Source organism: Chrysochloris asiatica, unplaced genomic scaffold (assembly GCF_000296735.1).
Source record: "Chrysochloris asiatica unplaced genomic scaffold, ChrAsi1.0 scaffold00079, whole genome shotgun sequence".
In the NCBI taxonomy this organism is placed as follows: Eukaryota; Metazoa; Chordata; class Mammalia; order Afrosoricida; family Chrysochloridae; genus Chrysochloris; species Chrysochloris asiatica.
Genome location: NW_006408597.1, coordinates 2174437 through 2190217, shown reverse-complemented (window position 1 = coordinate 2190217; position 15781 = coordinate 2174437). Strand labels below are relative to the sequence as shown.

The window sequence follows — 15781 nt, the reverse complement described above, 5'->3', positions numbered from 1 at the left end:
TAAATATCCTATTTATGGGCTGGAATACTCAAAAAGTAAAGATGTCATTTAGATACAGGTTTAACATAATTCTTGCTAAAATTCCAAAAAGATATTTTTGTAGACATAGAAAAAATTAACTTAAAATTTATATGGAAAGACAAAGGACCTAGAATAGCTAAGGCAATTTTGAAAATAGAAGAAAAAAGTGGGAAGAGTCAGTTTACCCAGTTCAAAACTTATCATATAGCAGCAATAATCTAGATTGTGTAGTATTGGCAAAGGGACAGACATATATATCAATGGAACAGAAGATTGAGAAATTAATCAGTTGCCACTGATCATAACTCATACCCACACAAATATGCTCAACTGATTTTTGACAGAAGTACAAAAGCAATTCAATGAAGAAAAGTTGTTCAATAAATAGTACAGGAGCAAATGGGTATCCACAGCCCAAAGAGAGAGAAAAAAAAAAAAATCTTGACCTAAGCTTCATACCTTATACATAAATTAATTCAAAATGAACCACAGTATTAAATACAAAATACAAAACTATAAAACTTGAAAATCTTCAGGACCTAGGACTACCTAAAGAATTCTTAAGACGACACCAAAAGCATTATCATGAAAGGATAAATTGGGCTTTATCAAAATTAATAATGTTTGCTTTGTGAAAGACACTGCTAAGAAGTTAAAAAGACTGGGAGAAAATATTTGCAAACCACATTAATAACAAAGAATTGGTGGTACCTGGAATACATAAAGAACCTTCAAAACTCAGCAGTAAAGAAAAATATAAACAAATAATCTAATTAGAAAATGAGATACTAAGAGAAATTTCACCAAAGAGGGATACACAGCAAATTGTTGTGTTGTTAGGTGCCATCAAGTCGATTCCAACTCATAGCAACCTGAGGCACAACAGAACGAATCACTGCCTGGTCCTGCACCAATCTCACAATCATGGTTACACTTGGGGCCATTGCTGCTCCCACTGTGCTGGGGTCTTCCTCTTCTTTAATGACCCTCCACTTTACCAAGGATGATGTCCTTCTCCAGGGACTGGTCCCTCCTGATAAAATATGTCCAAACTATGAGAGATGAAGTCTCGCCATCGTAGCTTTAAAGGAGCATTCTAGTTGTGCTTCTTCCAACACAGATTTGTTTATTCTTCTGAAAGCCTATAGTACTTTTAATAATTTAATATTCTCCTCTAACACCATAACTCAAATGCATCAATTCTTCTACAGTCTTCTTTACTTAGTGTGTAACTTTCACATGCATATGAGGCTATTGAAAATACCATAGCTTGGGTCAGGCACACCTTAGTCCTCAAACTGACACCTGTGCTCTTGAAAACTTTAAAGAGATCTTGTGCAGCTGATTTGCCTAATGCAATATATCGTTTGATTTCTTGACTGCTGCTTCCATGAGTATTGATGGTTGATCCAAGCAAAATGAAGTCTTCAACAACTTCAGTTTTTTCTACATTTATCTTGATGTTATTTATTGGTCCAGTGCTAAGGATTTTTGTTTTCTTTACATTGAGGGGCAACCCATACCGAAGGTTGTGGTCTTTGATCTTCATCAGTAAGTACAGACAGCAAATAGGCACGTGGAAATATGTTCGGCATCATAAACCATTAGGGAAATGCATATTAAAACCACGATGTTGTTGTTGTTAAGTGCCGACGAGTCAGTTCCGACCCATAGCGGCCCTGTATAGGGTTTCCGAGGAACTGCTGGTGAGCTTGAATCACCGACCTTGCAGTTCAAACGGCTTTGCAGTCTGGCGCATTAACCCACAGCGTCACACCAGGACTCTAAGACCACGATAGGTATCATATATTGAATTGTGTCCCTCCAAAATAATGTATCAGCTTGGCTGGGTCATGATTCGGAGTAATTTGGCAGCTATGTAATGATGTAATGTGGCAGTTAAGTGATGATTCCTCATGATGTGATCTGGTGTGATAAACCAATTAAAAGATTACAGGTGGGCTTAACCCTTGGAAGTACTGGTGTGGTGCTGTAGTGTATGTAATGGACTGCTAACTGCAAGGTCGGCAGTTCGAATCCAGCCGCCACTCCTCCGAGACCCTATAGGGTTGCTAAGAGTAGGAACAGACTTGGCTCTAACAACAGCAGCAGCTATACTCTTCATTCCATCACAGCCTTGATCCCATGTAAGGAAATTTGTCAAGTGTGTGGGCTGCGACATCTTTCATCTTACAAACACAAAAGAAAAGTGAAGTGGGAAGAGAAAGCAGGACCTGCTACCATCAAAGAAGAGATGCTGAAAATGGAGTGCACCCTTTGGGCCTGATGTCTCTGCCCTGTGATGCTCCTGGGGAGGATGATGCCAAGACACATAGAGATCTCCAGTGAATGCTGGACCTCTAGGTGCTGAAAGGAGACAGGACCTTCTCCAGAGACAAGAGAGAGAGAAGGCCCTCCCGTAGAGCTGGCACTCTGAATGTGGACGTGCCTTCTATACAGTGAGAGAATCCACTTCTGTTGTTAAAAGCATCTACTTGTGGTATTTGTTAGGATGTTGTTGTTAAGTGCTGTCAAGTTGGTTCCAATTCATAGCAACACTGTATAGGGTTTCCAAGAGGTGGCTGGTTGGTTTGAACTGCCAGCCTTATGGTTAGAAGTCCAGTGCTTATCTTATCCAGTGTATCCACACCAGGACTCTGTTTTAGCATCACTAAATAACCAAGATAATAGGATACACTACACACTTATGAGAACGACAAATACAAAAAGGATTGGTAATACAAAAAGTTGGTGAGGATACAGAGAAACCGGTCTACTCATAATACACTGCTGATGGGAATGCAAAACATTACAGCCACTCTGGAAAGCACTCTAGGCATTCTGTGAAGATATTTAAGGCTTAGCATATGAAATGCAGGTACCATGCAACCCAGCAACTGCTCTCCTGGGTATTTTTCCCAGAGAAATGAAAACTTATGTTCACATGAAAATCTGTAACACTATGTTTGTAATAGTTTTATTTATAATAGACAAAAACTGGAAACAATCCAGATGCCCTTCAGTAGATGAATGGCTAAACAAGCTGTGGCACATTCAAACCACAGAAGTCTACTCAGCAATAAAAAGGGACTAGTGATGCATTCAATAACCCGGAGACTCTCCAGAGAATTATGCTGAGTGAAAGCTAATGTAGATTTGCCTAATGCAATATATAAATGAGTCCTGGTATGGGTTAATGCACCAGATTGCAAAGCCATTTGAACTGCAAGGTTGGCAGTTCAAGCTCACCAGCTGCTCCTCAGAAACCCTATACAGGGTCGCTATGGGTCAGCACCGACTCAACGGGACTTCACAACAACAACAATGCAACATATAGTTTGATTTCTTGACTGCTGCTTCCATGGGTATTGATGGTTGATCCGAGAGCAAAATGAATCAAAAGGGTACGTCTACATCATGCAATATACAGAACATTCTTGAAATGACAAAATTACAGAAATGGAAATCATACTAGTGGACTGCCGGGGTTTAGACACAGGCAGGCTTGGAAAGGGAAGTGGGAGTGGCTTTAAAAGGGCCACAGGGGGAATCTCTGTGGTGAGGAAAGTGTTCTGCATCTTGACTATACGCAGGTTGTGATGTTTTTTTCAGTTTTTATTTCTTCTTGCATCTCCTCCAGGAAAAAAAACATTGGCACTGTAGGTTTAACACTGAACTTGGTTACTAGCTGCAAGGTCGGGAGTTCAAACCTACCAGCCACTCCGTGGAAACCCTATACAGAGTCTCCATGAGTTGGAATTGACTCAACAGCGTCAACAACAACAACAACAACAGCAGTGAGTGACTATGACATTCTGTGGAGCATTTTAATCTCTGGTCACAGCCTTAAGAACTCTTGGTTTCATAGCTCCAGAAACCCTCCTCGGAATGACCTGTGTGATATTATTTTGTAGCTTTGTAAGATGTTAAGTGCTGTCGAGTTGGTTCTGACCCATAGTGACCCTGTATAGGGTTTCCGAGGAGCAGCTGGTGAGCTTGAATCACAGACCTTGCAGTTCAAAAGGCTTTGCAGTCTGGTGCATATTAACCCACAGCACCATTGGGTAGGGTAAGCACTGACTGTTAACTGCAAGGCTGGCAGTTCAAACCCACCAGCAGCTCCTTGGAACCCCTATACAGGGTCACTATGAATTGGAATCAACTCGACAGCACTTAACAAGTCAGAACCAACTCAATGGCACTTAACAACAACAGGGGTAAACTGGGTAAAAGCGGTACATAGGATTTCTCTCTGTATTATTTCTGACAGCTGCATGTGACTCTATAATTATCTCAAAACGAAGAGTTTAATTCTAAAACCAAGTGCTAGTACACATTCTAAGGATATGAACTGTTCTTCATTGGTGGCAAGAAGGTGGGGTGATGATACCTCATGTGGAAAGGAGTGCTGAGTGAGGCACTGAAGCAGAGGAGGAAACAGATGGAGGAGGAGCTGGCTTGGGAGCCACCTTATCCAGCGCCTTCCTCCACTACACAGAGAAAGAAACAAAAAGACCAGTCAAGCAAAGATACACAAATCTCCTATGGCCCCTCTCATTATGGCTTGGCCCCAAAAGATAAGCAAGGTCCCATTATTTCTGTGGATATCAAACTGGCCAGTACCTAACGACACTTGTGAAAGGAAGTCAAAGCACATGGGACCTCCAAACACTAACCCTATGCTACAGAACCAGGAATCAGACATTACACTTTTAGACTTCAAGCATGTTATCTAGCATCAAGGACATGAGAAAAATAAATAAACAAAAGTAGAGATAAAGCCCCCAAATGTTACATACCAAAAGCTTGGGCAGGCATTCCTCAGTGAGAAGTGAAGCATATATTGGCAACACAGGTGGGATTAGAGTCAAGATGCTTTTACTTGAAAAGGTTCCAAAAAAATCAGAAGAATTCACCTCTTGTCTATTCTGGCACCCTTACCCCTTAAGAATTTACCAAGCTGATGACCCAGCAATTTCACTCCTGGAGAAATGATAACACAGGTCCACGCAAACATAGGCCCATACAAAATATACACAAATGTCTATAGCAGGATTATTCAAACAGCCAAAAAGCTGAAACACCAAATGTTCATTCTACCACTGAGGTAATTCCAAATCAGAGAGAGTTTATAGGACAGAGTAGAGCTGCCCCAGAGAGGTTTCCACAGGCTGTAAACCTTTACAGAAGCAAGCTGCCACAACGTTCACCCGTATAGATCCATACAATGTAATATTATTCAGGAATAAAACAAAAATTAAGTACTGATTCATGCTATAACATGTATGACCCTTGAAAACAATATGCTAACTTAAAGAGGTTAAATTCAAAAGGCTACATATGATTCCACTTTTATCAAATGTCCAGAATAGGCAAATCCACAGACAGAAAGTCAACTGATGGCTGCCTAGGGCTGTAGGGACTTGGGGAAGGGAGTGACTGCCATTACACCCCTGTGTGGGGTTTCCAACAAGTGGCTGGTCGGTGTGGACCGTGACCTTGTGGTTAGCAGTCCAGTGCTTAGACCACAGCATCACATCGGGACTCCACTAACAGGTGTAGGGTTTCTTTCTGAGGTGATAAAAATGTTCTAAAATTGATTATAGTGATGGTTGTATAAGTCTTATGTATACTAGAAACCATAGAGTTAGGTGTTTCAAATGAATGAATTATATGCTATGTGAATTGAATCTCAATAAAGACGCCACTTTTAAGAAAAGGAGAAAGACAAATAAAGAACCTACCTGGCTGAAAAATTTTGTAGTAGGGACTATAGGCCACATTTAATCCACCAAGCTTCACTGTGATTTCGTACCGCCCAGCCCTGCGCACTGTGAAGGCCACCTTCACCACGTTGGAAGTGGGTTCCTGAAGGACTTCCTGGGTCACTGGAATTTCCACTGCAAGCTCAACATGGGAGATGTGAACTCTCAGTCCCACAGGCCGATGTGCAGGGAAAGGCTGCCCATTCTTATAGAATAACTGCAGGAGAGAAGAAAGGCACTCACTAACGAGCAGAGGGAGGACTCACTCCCCATGGGACTAGAGTGGAAGGAAGGAGCCAGCTCTTAGAAGTTACACTGGCAAATGCTAGTACCCACCTACTCCTACTGTCCTGCTCACAGAAACACAGGGAAGAAGAAATTCACTCACCATCTCAAAGAAAACAATTAAATCACTCAGAGGACAGGGGCAAAATAAACTACTGAATCAAGAAAACATCAGTTTAAACTTGACATTTCTTACAAATGCTGCCCTGTCTTAGCAGTCCTTTCTATTTACTATCAATTATGATACAAACTCAAAAAGCAAGAAAGGCAGCCAGTCCCACTGGGTGAGTGAACTACAGCCCCAGGCAAGGGTAGCTGTGAGTTTGACTCTCAGGGTCACACATAATGCTGCAGTGGGGAAATCACTGTAGGAATCAGCAAGCTTTTGCTGTAAAGTGCCAACAGTAAATATTTTCAATATTGTGGGCTATATCCAACAGCCCAGCTGTCGTAACTATCCAAGTGTGAAAGCAGCCGTAGTCAATAAATAAAGAATGGTGTGGCTGTGTTCCAATATTACTTTACTTATAGAAACAGGCAGTGAGCCTGATTTAGCCCTGGGGTCGTAGTTTGCTAACTTTTACTCTTTTCAGTAATATTTTTCTAATTTTGAAAAGATAACATTAAACTTTACACTTCTTCAAAGCTAAGCATGTATTAAACTAAACTGATGCAGAGATTTCTTAACTCTTTAGATAGTAACTAATTTCCAAGTTCTTGGGAGGGGTTGAGACCAGGAAAAACATTAACATTTCAGGGCAACACCAATAACAGACTGAACCAAGTTCTGGAAAGCAAGTGACACAGAAACCCCAATGGGTATGAAAACAGAAACATTCCCTTACATGCACTCGGAAGGCCATGCTGTGGCCCACCTCATAGGGGTCCTTCCAATCCCAAGAGACTTTGCAAGACCGGGGATCCAAGTAATTTCCCCGCACGTAGTCATAAATGGTCCGGTCCCCTCGGCGCTCACGGTCCTCATTCTGGAGGAAGCTGACTACACGTGCGGCAAGCTCAAAGAGGAACTTAATTGTGAAGAAGAATGCAACCACAGACACTGTGATTCCACCTACAGAAAAGAGAGAACACACACCATCTGTCAGGTACACTTTACAGCTTCTCATGACGAACAGGCTAGCCATCTCAAAATTAAAAGGATAAGGAGGAGACTGCAAGATGTCAAATACCCTATCTGTGTCACTAACACTATCTGTGACTGTGAAAAGAGGAACTGCTACACCAGGGGTCAGAACTACTGTTTCTGCAAATAGTTTTACTGGAACATGGTCACTCCCATTCATTTAAATATATCTATAGTGACTTGCTCTCCCAAAGATTTACAGCCTCAGAAACCCTGCGCAGGGTCACTGTGAGTCAGAACTGACTCCACAGTACTTAACAACAACAACAACCTATGACTTGTAGAGTCCTGGTGTGGTGCTGTGGGTTAATGTGCCAGACTGCAAAGCCATGTGAACTGCAAAGTCAGCAGTTCAAGCTCACCAGCTGCTCCTCAGAAACCCTATACAGGGTCGCTATAGGTCGGAATCAACTCTACAGCATTTAACAACAACACAGTGACTTGTACAGTCCTGGTGTAGCCTGTAGGATAAACACTGGACCACAAGATCAGTTTGAACCACGAGGTAGGCAATTCAAACTCACCAGCTGCTCTTTAGAAACCTTATGTAGGGTCACTATGAGTCAGAACCAACTTTACAGCACTTAACAACTGCAACATCTGGCCCTGTACAAGTAAAGTTTACCAACCTTTGTTCTAAATCAGGAAATCAGGGACCACATATAATGCTTTCCTTCCACCTCCGCATGTGCTGGGCCTTCACAGAGCAGCACAAAGAATGTGCATTCTGTTCCCACCACTTGCAAGCCTCCCCCTCCCTTGTCCACTTGGTAAACTCACCTCATCTTTCAAGTCTCACTTCAGGCAACAAATCCTCCCCAATGCCCTCTCCAGTCCTCCATCATAGTTAGGCGTTTCCTCTGCTGGGCTCCCTCAAACTCCTGTACATTCATCTATTATAGATTTTCTCTTTTGATTTGACCGACTCCCCTTCATTTTATGAACTGCTTGAAGACAGATTTTTGCCTTTGACTCTACAGTAAACAGTGTCTGGCACTGACTACAATTACTCAATAAATACTTCCCAAATGAATGAGTTCTACTGCCAACTCTGTAATGGTATATTCTGGCATGAATGGAAATATTTCTAGGTCCATTTTCAAGGAGAAAGGGGTATACAGGAAGGCACAAAGGATCTAAGCAATCTTAACAAGACGATAATATAGAAGGCTCTTTCCACAACTTACCAATAACGTAAAACATCAGGTCTTTTCAATGCCAACAGACAGCCGAGGATCACAGCTGCAGCTGCAAAAGGAAATTTGTTTAGTCTTTTCTCCAATTCTTCCTTACAGCCATTTCAGAGTGAGACAGTGGAGAGTATATGACTTAGGCCAACCAACTCCCTCTAGTCTAGTCATACTAGCCCTCTCCCCATCTTCTTTCTCTAGCCCGACAGGTGCCCTCAGACATATTTCAGAGAAACAGAGACTGCAAGATTTCCAGTCTACTGACCACACTAGGAATACCTGCTTTCTTGCTAATTGGAAAATGCAGTAACATGGCTTTCCTCTTTTCAGATCTGGGGCTCCCAAGACAGTTTCACTCACGCCTGCAAAGTGGTACTAATTAACACAAGCTGAGAGGCTAAGGAAGTCACTTTCCACATATATTTGTCTTCTGAATGTAATCCATTAAGTCCATAAATTGTGGGTTTTTAAAAAGTAAGTATTATCCTCCTGTTAGTATTATGTAGTTAAATTGCACTCTGGGTCATTCCAATAATAAGCAGTAGATAAGCAAAGTCATTTATGCTATTACCAATCAGACAAACTAACAGGCCCTGTGGAAGATGAGCTTGGCAGAGAGGCCAAGCAGAGGACAACAAGGAAGACACTATTTCTCATCCTAACTGATGCAGGACAGGGATTTGGGCAGACTTCCACTGTTAAACTGAACTTGTTTCCATGATGCTGTTGTTGTTGTTAAGTACCGTGGAGTCAGTTCTGTTTCCATGATAAAATGCTCCAAATTTTGAACTATCTTACTACTTGACCCATCCTAAGATGCCAAGGAAAAATGCAATGCACAGTGACAGTTCTATCACCCTTCTATTGAATTGTCACTGTTGAGCTTGGCAGACAGCTATATATGCTCTCCATTATGCACTGAATTTACGGTTTTCAAGTCCATACATACTAAGGCTATCAATGTCATCTCAAGCCAGCACTTTGATTACTGGTGTAGAGTCCTGGCGTATCATTATGGGATAAGCACTGGACTGCTTATCCAAAAGGTTGGTGGTTCAAACCCTACCAGCTGCTCCTCAGAAGCTGGGTCAATATGAGTTGGAACCAACTTGAAGGAACTTAACCCCAACAACAAGATGATTACTTAAAGATAAGACAACTGAAATCTTCTAGGCTCAGATTTGGAAGAAACTAGGACAGTTTTTTTTTTATTTGTTTGTTTTTAACTTTTTATTGTGAATTGAGTGGGAAGTTTAAAGACAAGATCATCAGCTTTACGTTCAATAAACTATACACTTTGTTTCATTTCAACTATTACAATCCCCTGCCTGCAACAACAGGTATCCCATTCCTCCCTGCGGTTTCTGGTGAGTGCATTCCACCCACCTTCCTATCCCTTCTCAACTTTGTCCTTAGGTATATGTTGCCTTTTTTATTTTGAATGATTGACTATCCATGGTAAGAAAACCTTGCTAGTGTTGTTGTCCTCCCTATAAACCTTCTCTACTGCTTGGCTGAAAAGGGGTATGCTTTTATAGCTGTATTACGATATAAAATGTGCTGGACTGCAAGGTCAGTTTGAACCACAAAGTAGGTGGTTCAAGTTCACCAGCCGCTCCTTGGAAACACTACGGGGTCACTATGAGTCAGAACTAACTTGAAAGTACTTAACAACAACAATACTAGAAAATGTTAAGAGAAAGAGATAGAAAATGGTCATTAGTTCCTCTGATAACAATATGGTCAATGGAACCCACAAAGAATAGATAGTTGAAGTTTCACAGAAAGCACAATTCAAATTGGTGTTTATAGCTCAACCACAAAAGCAGCTACTTAGAACAGTAACATAATCAACAAATATGTTTTTAGATGCTCCAAGAAGGGTCTACTATGAAGAGACAATATATAGACCCAAAAGCAGGGATCGCAACTATTGATGCCTCCATCTCAAACAAGCATTTTGTTTCCTGAAAAGCTGCTAGCATCTCTCAAAAAGCATAGTCTGTACCATACAGGAGGTGCAAGATGACTTGGTGCAACCAAAGCCAACAGTTGAACTGTCTTAGGTACTCCCTGGGAGTACTATCAAGAAAGAAGAGCCACAAGTGAAGCACGTCCTCTGAACCCTGAGATCCCTACACAGAACCTCTGTGATCCAGAAGATGGAGAGCTATGTGACACCAGAGATGGTGAGAACTGCAGAGAAGCGATGGCAACAGAGGCAGAAGAACCAAGAGCACAAGACAGAGTGGTGGGCTTCCTGAAGCATAGAGGAAGAAAGTTGAGTGCCATCAGGTCAGAGGCTCACTGGCAGAGTGGGTTGCCTTCAGGTACTTAATTGTTAAGAGCCAGCAAGTTGGCTCCGACTAGTGACCCTGTATAGGGTTTTCAAGGCTGTAAATCTCTGCATGAGCAGAAAGCCTAATCTGTCTCCTGTGGAGCAACTGATGAGCTTGAGCCACCCACCTTATGGTTAGCAGTCTTATGCTAGAGCCACAGTGCTTCATTAGACACTAACTGGGAGAGCTAAATTTGCCACCTCACAAAGCCAAAGCTGAGCACGTTTGGGCCAAGGCTTACTGGCTGAGCTACACTTACCCAAGCAGGACAGAGTCCAAGAGGCCATAGGGTTGAGAGAACAAGAGCAGTCCATGAGGTCGAGGGTCTGGGCGTGCCTATGAGTTGAGAGGAGGCTATCATGGCCGACGAACTGTACTCTGAGTATTCCTGATTATGAATTATAACCAGTTACTTCCCTAATAAATCCCAGAAAGTACAGGTCAGAGCCCTGGGATAAAAGACTCAAAAGAGGTGTAGCGTGCCTTTTTGGATTACTGCTATGAATGCGGAGAGCAACACAATTTACAGCAGTGTGGTCTTCTATTTTTGAGCTGGGCTGCAAGAAATTTGGTTGCTATGTTACACGCATGCTGTCCTTATTGTCTAAGAAAGAGGTTAGGATTCTAGCAGGACTTCAACCTGCAATGTTTCCTGTTGCAGTTAACACTTTGGTTCATTCACATTTTAAAACTGTCCATGCCAGTGCTGCATCATCGAGCCCATGATGGAACTGAACTGAACCTGTCTGAAACCCTGGTTATAAATTCTTCACACCAAAAGTTGTCCATTTACTTCAGTTTAACATGTATCCCTGCTAGGATCCTTTCCATGGGCTCTCATACATGATGTAGCATCCAGTTTTATGTTCCTATCTTCATTATCTTAAGCTTTTACTTTTCTCCAACAGTTTCTATAGCACCTTCCACTTGCTATTTTTCACATTTCTCCTTCATAAAATTATTTTGGAATTCTTCCAGAGTTTAATTCAAGCACAAGGAAACAGTATGCTTAGCCTCCAGCATACTACTTTATTCAAATCAATTACTGGGTGGTATGGTACAGTGAATTATGGACCTTTTACCAAAGTCTTTGTAATGCCCACCAAATGACTGGATGGGACCAGGCAGGCAATAGGGTGTATGGAGTCCTAAGGGGGTGGAGGGGTGGGGATTGGTTAGTTTTGCCATACACTAGATTAAAAAGGAGCCATCTCAGAAGCAGATGATTCCAAGACCAATACAAAACAGCCAAGAGCAGCGCACTAAATCAGTGTACAGAAAAGCAACAGCAGCAGTACGTAGACACAGAGGAGTGCGCTTCCTGGCTCCTGGACAGAGTAAAGCTGAGTCCATCTGGACGGGAGGCTAGCTTACAGAATTGGCCCTTTGGGCGTTTATCTGCAGTACTAAAGGAGCTTTGTAATACTTGCCCAAATAGGGTAGATGCCAAGGGCTGAGAGCCAAGAACAAGGGATGTGTGCCACAGTAGGGCAGAGAAGAGGTGCGCTGACCAGAGAGTTGTTGTACCCTATTCGTTTCCTTAATAACCCCATTGTGAGTATTGTCTCTGAGTTCTGTATGGCCACTGTAACAGATGACCAGGAGAGAAGCAGAGTGCCTTGAGAGGGATGGTTGGTGTCAGGAGTGGAAAGGAGGTTGGAGAGTGGAGGCATGTCTCTTGGTCTCCGACTAATGTGGAGTTTAATTCTCCTTCCCCCTTGGAAGGCCACAGGAGGTCCCATATGGTCCCCATGCCATTTTTGCAGGTGGGGATTTTGTTTTCCAGTGATTCTCCTTAGTGTCCTGGTCGGAATAACTAGTAATAATAAACTAATAACAATAGCTATTCCCTTAAGGTCTGATGATCTACTTGCACATGATCATAGTCAGTGAAAACTCAACGCCAAATAGTAGTTTAGTTTAACTAGTAAAGAACACCAGCCTTGGGCATTATGCTCTTTTATGAATGACTTACATGAGATCAAACTCACAACAGCCAAGACAAGATTAGAACATAAGGGGGCAGTGAGTTTATATCAGTGAGGGGGAGGAACAGCCCAGAAAAGGAGGATGATCAATGTCACTCAATTATACATTTGAAACTTGATCTGGTGTATGTTTTGTTGTACATATTTTCAACAATAACAAAAAATAAAACAAATTACTTAAGAAAAACAATAGTACCCACTGGAGTACATTTGTACTTAGAGACATATGAGGTCACCATGAGTCAGAAGCGACTCCGTGGCAAAAGGTTTGATCTTACTTGTCTCTCATGGTTTTATTGAGCCACTTATCATCAGCTAAGGAGCTCTGATAGCGTAGTGGTTACGAATCAGGCTGCTAACCTCAAGGTCGGCAGTTCAAAACTACCAGCGGTTCCACGGAAGAAAGATGAGGCAGTCTGCTCCCATAAAGATCTACAGCCTCAGAAACCCTGTGTAAGGTCACTATGAGTCGGATCCAGCTCCATGGTACTTAACAACAACAACATCAGCTAACACTACTCTAAATACCGTATATATATTTCACATAAGTAATTGTCACAAGTTGGTGAGAAAGGCAGTACTATTCCCATTTTACAGATTTTTTTAAAAAGAAAAAAGCTAGGCTTAGAAAAGTTAACTTGCTGAATTAGTGTGTGATACTGCTGAGACTGAGTCCAATGCTTCTAACCATATGGAACCCTAAGTCAGGAAAAAGAACACCATCATAAGAAAGTATGGCATTTGACAGGTAAATCAAAGTCTGAAAGACATTGCCCACTCGTACCGTGAGGAATCTCAGTGAGGCTAAAATTAGTAAGACAAACTGCTACAGCTCTTTTTTTTTTTTTTTTAACCTTTTGCAATAAAAATTAAGCATGACAAAAGAAAATGGAATGCAGTACCAATTATCTAGCACAGAAATAACACTTCCTTACTAAAGAACTCTGGGTAAACTGCTCACTGCCATAGCACTTTGGCTCACATTAACTACAAAAGGGTGTGGAAGGGGCAGAAATACCGGTCTCTCTCAAGAGGATTTTAGAAAGTTGACTGACATACATATTTTAAAACCCTTTGTGCTTTGGAGTATTTTTGTTTGTTTTTTAGGTTGTTGGTATTTGGTTTTGTTTTTTTTAGTATAAAGATTCATGATTACAATGTCAATTAAGTTTGTTATCCCTGATACTGAAGATCTGTCATGAAAAATGGAGCACTGGCTTCTTCAGGGAAGCCCTGCTGGTGTAGTGGGTTAAGCATTGAACTGGTTACTGCAAGGTCAGCGGTTTGAACTAGCCACTCCGCAGGGAAACAACGAGGTTGTTTGCTCCCCTGAAGATCTACAGTCTCGGAAACTCTATGGGACAGTTCTACTCTGTCCTATAGTGCCACTTTGAGTTGGAATCAACTAGATGGCAGTGAGTTTGGAACTTTTTGTTGGTTTCTTCGTCCTCAAAGTTGCCGTGCTGGGAGCAAAATCTATTCTCACTGCAACTATAATCTTCAACAGCTATCATCCCTTGCCTTGGATTCACAGTCTCCATCCCAGTAACAACTGAGCTTTCACTTATTCTATTGCCTTACCTTTAAACGAGGGCCCATGTTCTGAGAACTGATTGGTGCACTCCCATTCAGCGATCACTCTCGGTCCCTTTCATCTGTCTTCCAACATGTGCCACAAGGTCAACAGAAAGGGTCTGTTCCATCAGTCCTTCATTGAGATACGTCACAATAAGCAGAGGGTCAGTGTTTCTGAAATGAACTGGGTGAATTCCAGGGTGCAGAAATAAAACCCAATAATCTCATGCCTGGACTTCTCTCTAGTGCAGGGCACAGTCCACCATAAGATGCATCTATTCTGGTGTGCCTAAAAGAAAAGAAACGAAAAAGGTCAGTTACATACATTCCTATTTCTGAAATTCCCTAGAAAACAATAAAGTGAAGATAAAATAAGCAGAGAAAACACCAGAGCACTAAGAATAATCAGGAGTTGCTAAACTCTGACCAAGCTTTCCCAATTCAAGTGCCCGTTTCCCTGAGGCCGTGCCCCAACTCCACAGGCAAAGTCAACAGCAACCTGTGCTTTCAGATACACCATTCTCCAGGAGGGAGTTCAAGCACATCAGCTGATCCCAGACCTTCACTAGAATCAAACTGGGGCACAGATTTAAAAAGTGAGCTTCACCACATCTCATGTTCAGTTTCAATTTACTGGGAATGGAACACAGGCTCTGGGAACAAAGGAAAATGAGACTGAGTAGCTCTAGTAGCATAGTGGTTACAAGTCAGACTGCTAACTTAAGGTCAACAGCAGTTCAAAACCACCAGCCATTCTGCAGGAGAAAGATGAGGCTTTCTGCTCCTGTAAACATTTACAGCGCCAGGAACCCTATGCAGGATTGCTGTGAGTCAGAACCAGCTCCACAGCACACCACGACCACCACCAAGCAGAGCCAGATTACAAAAGGCCTTAGAAACTCTGATAAAGAATCAAGACAATACTCAGTTGGAAAGAGGAAATCACCAAGAGCTATCAGCCTGTGCAGTTTGTTCCTGTATGCTCATGTATGTATGGTATTTTAAAGGCATGGTTAAACAAATCTGATTTTCTTTTTAAATCAATAAAATCTGCTATCCTGCGTAGAAAAAAATATGTGAACTTCCAAAAATAAATTTCAGTAAAGTCAGTCTATAACTTACAAAGATATTCATGAACTAAATGTAGCAGAAAGGGGGTTTGTGGCAATGCAGACAGAGACACAGCTACCATAAAACAAAGGAGTTGTTGTTGTTAAGTACCGTTGGGTTGGTTCCAACCTATAGCCACCCAGTATGGGGTTTCCGAGGAGCGGCTGGTGAGCTGAATAGCCGAACTTTCGGTTCAAACCAACATTGCAATCCAGCAAATTAATCCACAATGCCACACCAGGACTCCAGAGGAGACGATTAACCAATAATAATGAAAAGAGACAGACTCTTACCATGTGACAGGGACTTTGTCAGTGCTAGCATATAACTCACAACCCCCCCCCCAAGGCATAGATATTCTTGC

At 41.9% G+C, this 15781-nt stretch overlaps 1 protein-coding gene across 1 annotated transcript in view; it reads right to left on the bottom strand.

Moving 5' to 3' along the window:
• Positions 1-8463, bottom strand: part of AREL1 (apoptosis resistant E3 ubiquitin protein ligase 1) — a 32357-nt gene extending 23894 nt beyond the window's left edge. The window contains exons 1-3 of the mRNA XM_006865527.1: positions 8403-8463; positions 6917-7143; positions 5766-6003 (exon numbers count right to left, since the gene is read on the bottom strand). Coding sequence (XP_006865589.1) covers positions 5766-6003; positions 6917-7143; positions 8403-8418 — 481 coding nt within the window. The 5' untranslated portion in view covers positions 8419-8463. The remainder of the gene's footprint in view (positions 1-5765; positions 6004-6916; positions 7144-8402) is intronic.
• Positions 8464-15781: the final 7318 nt, after the last annotated feature.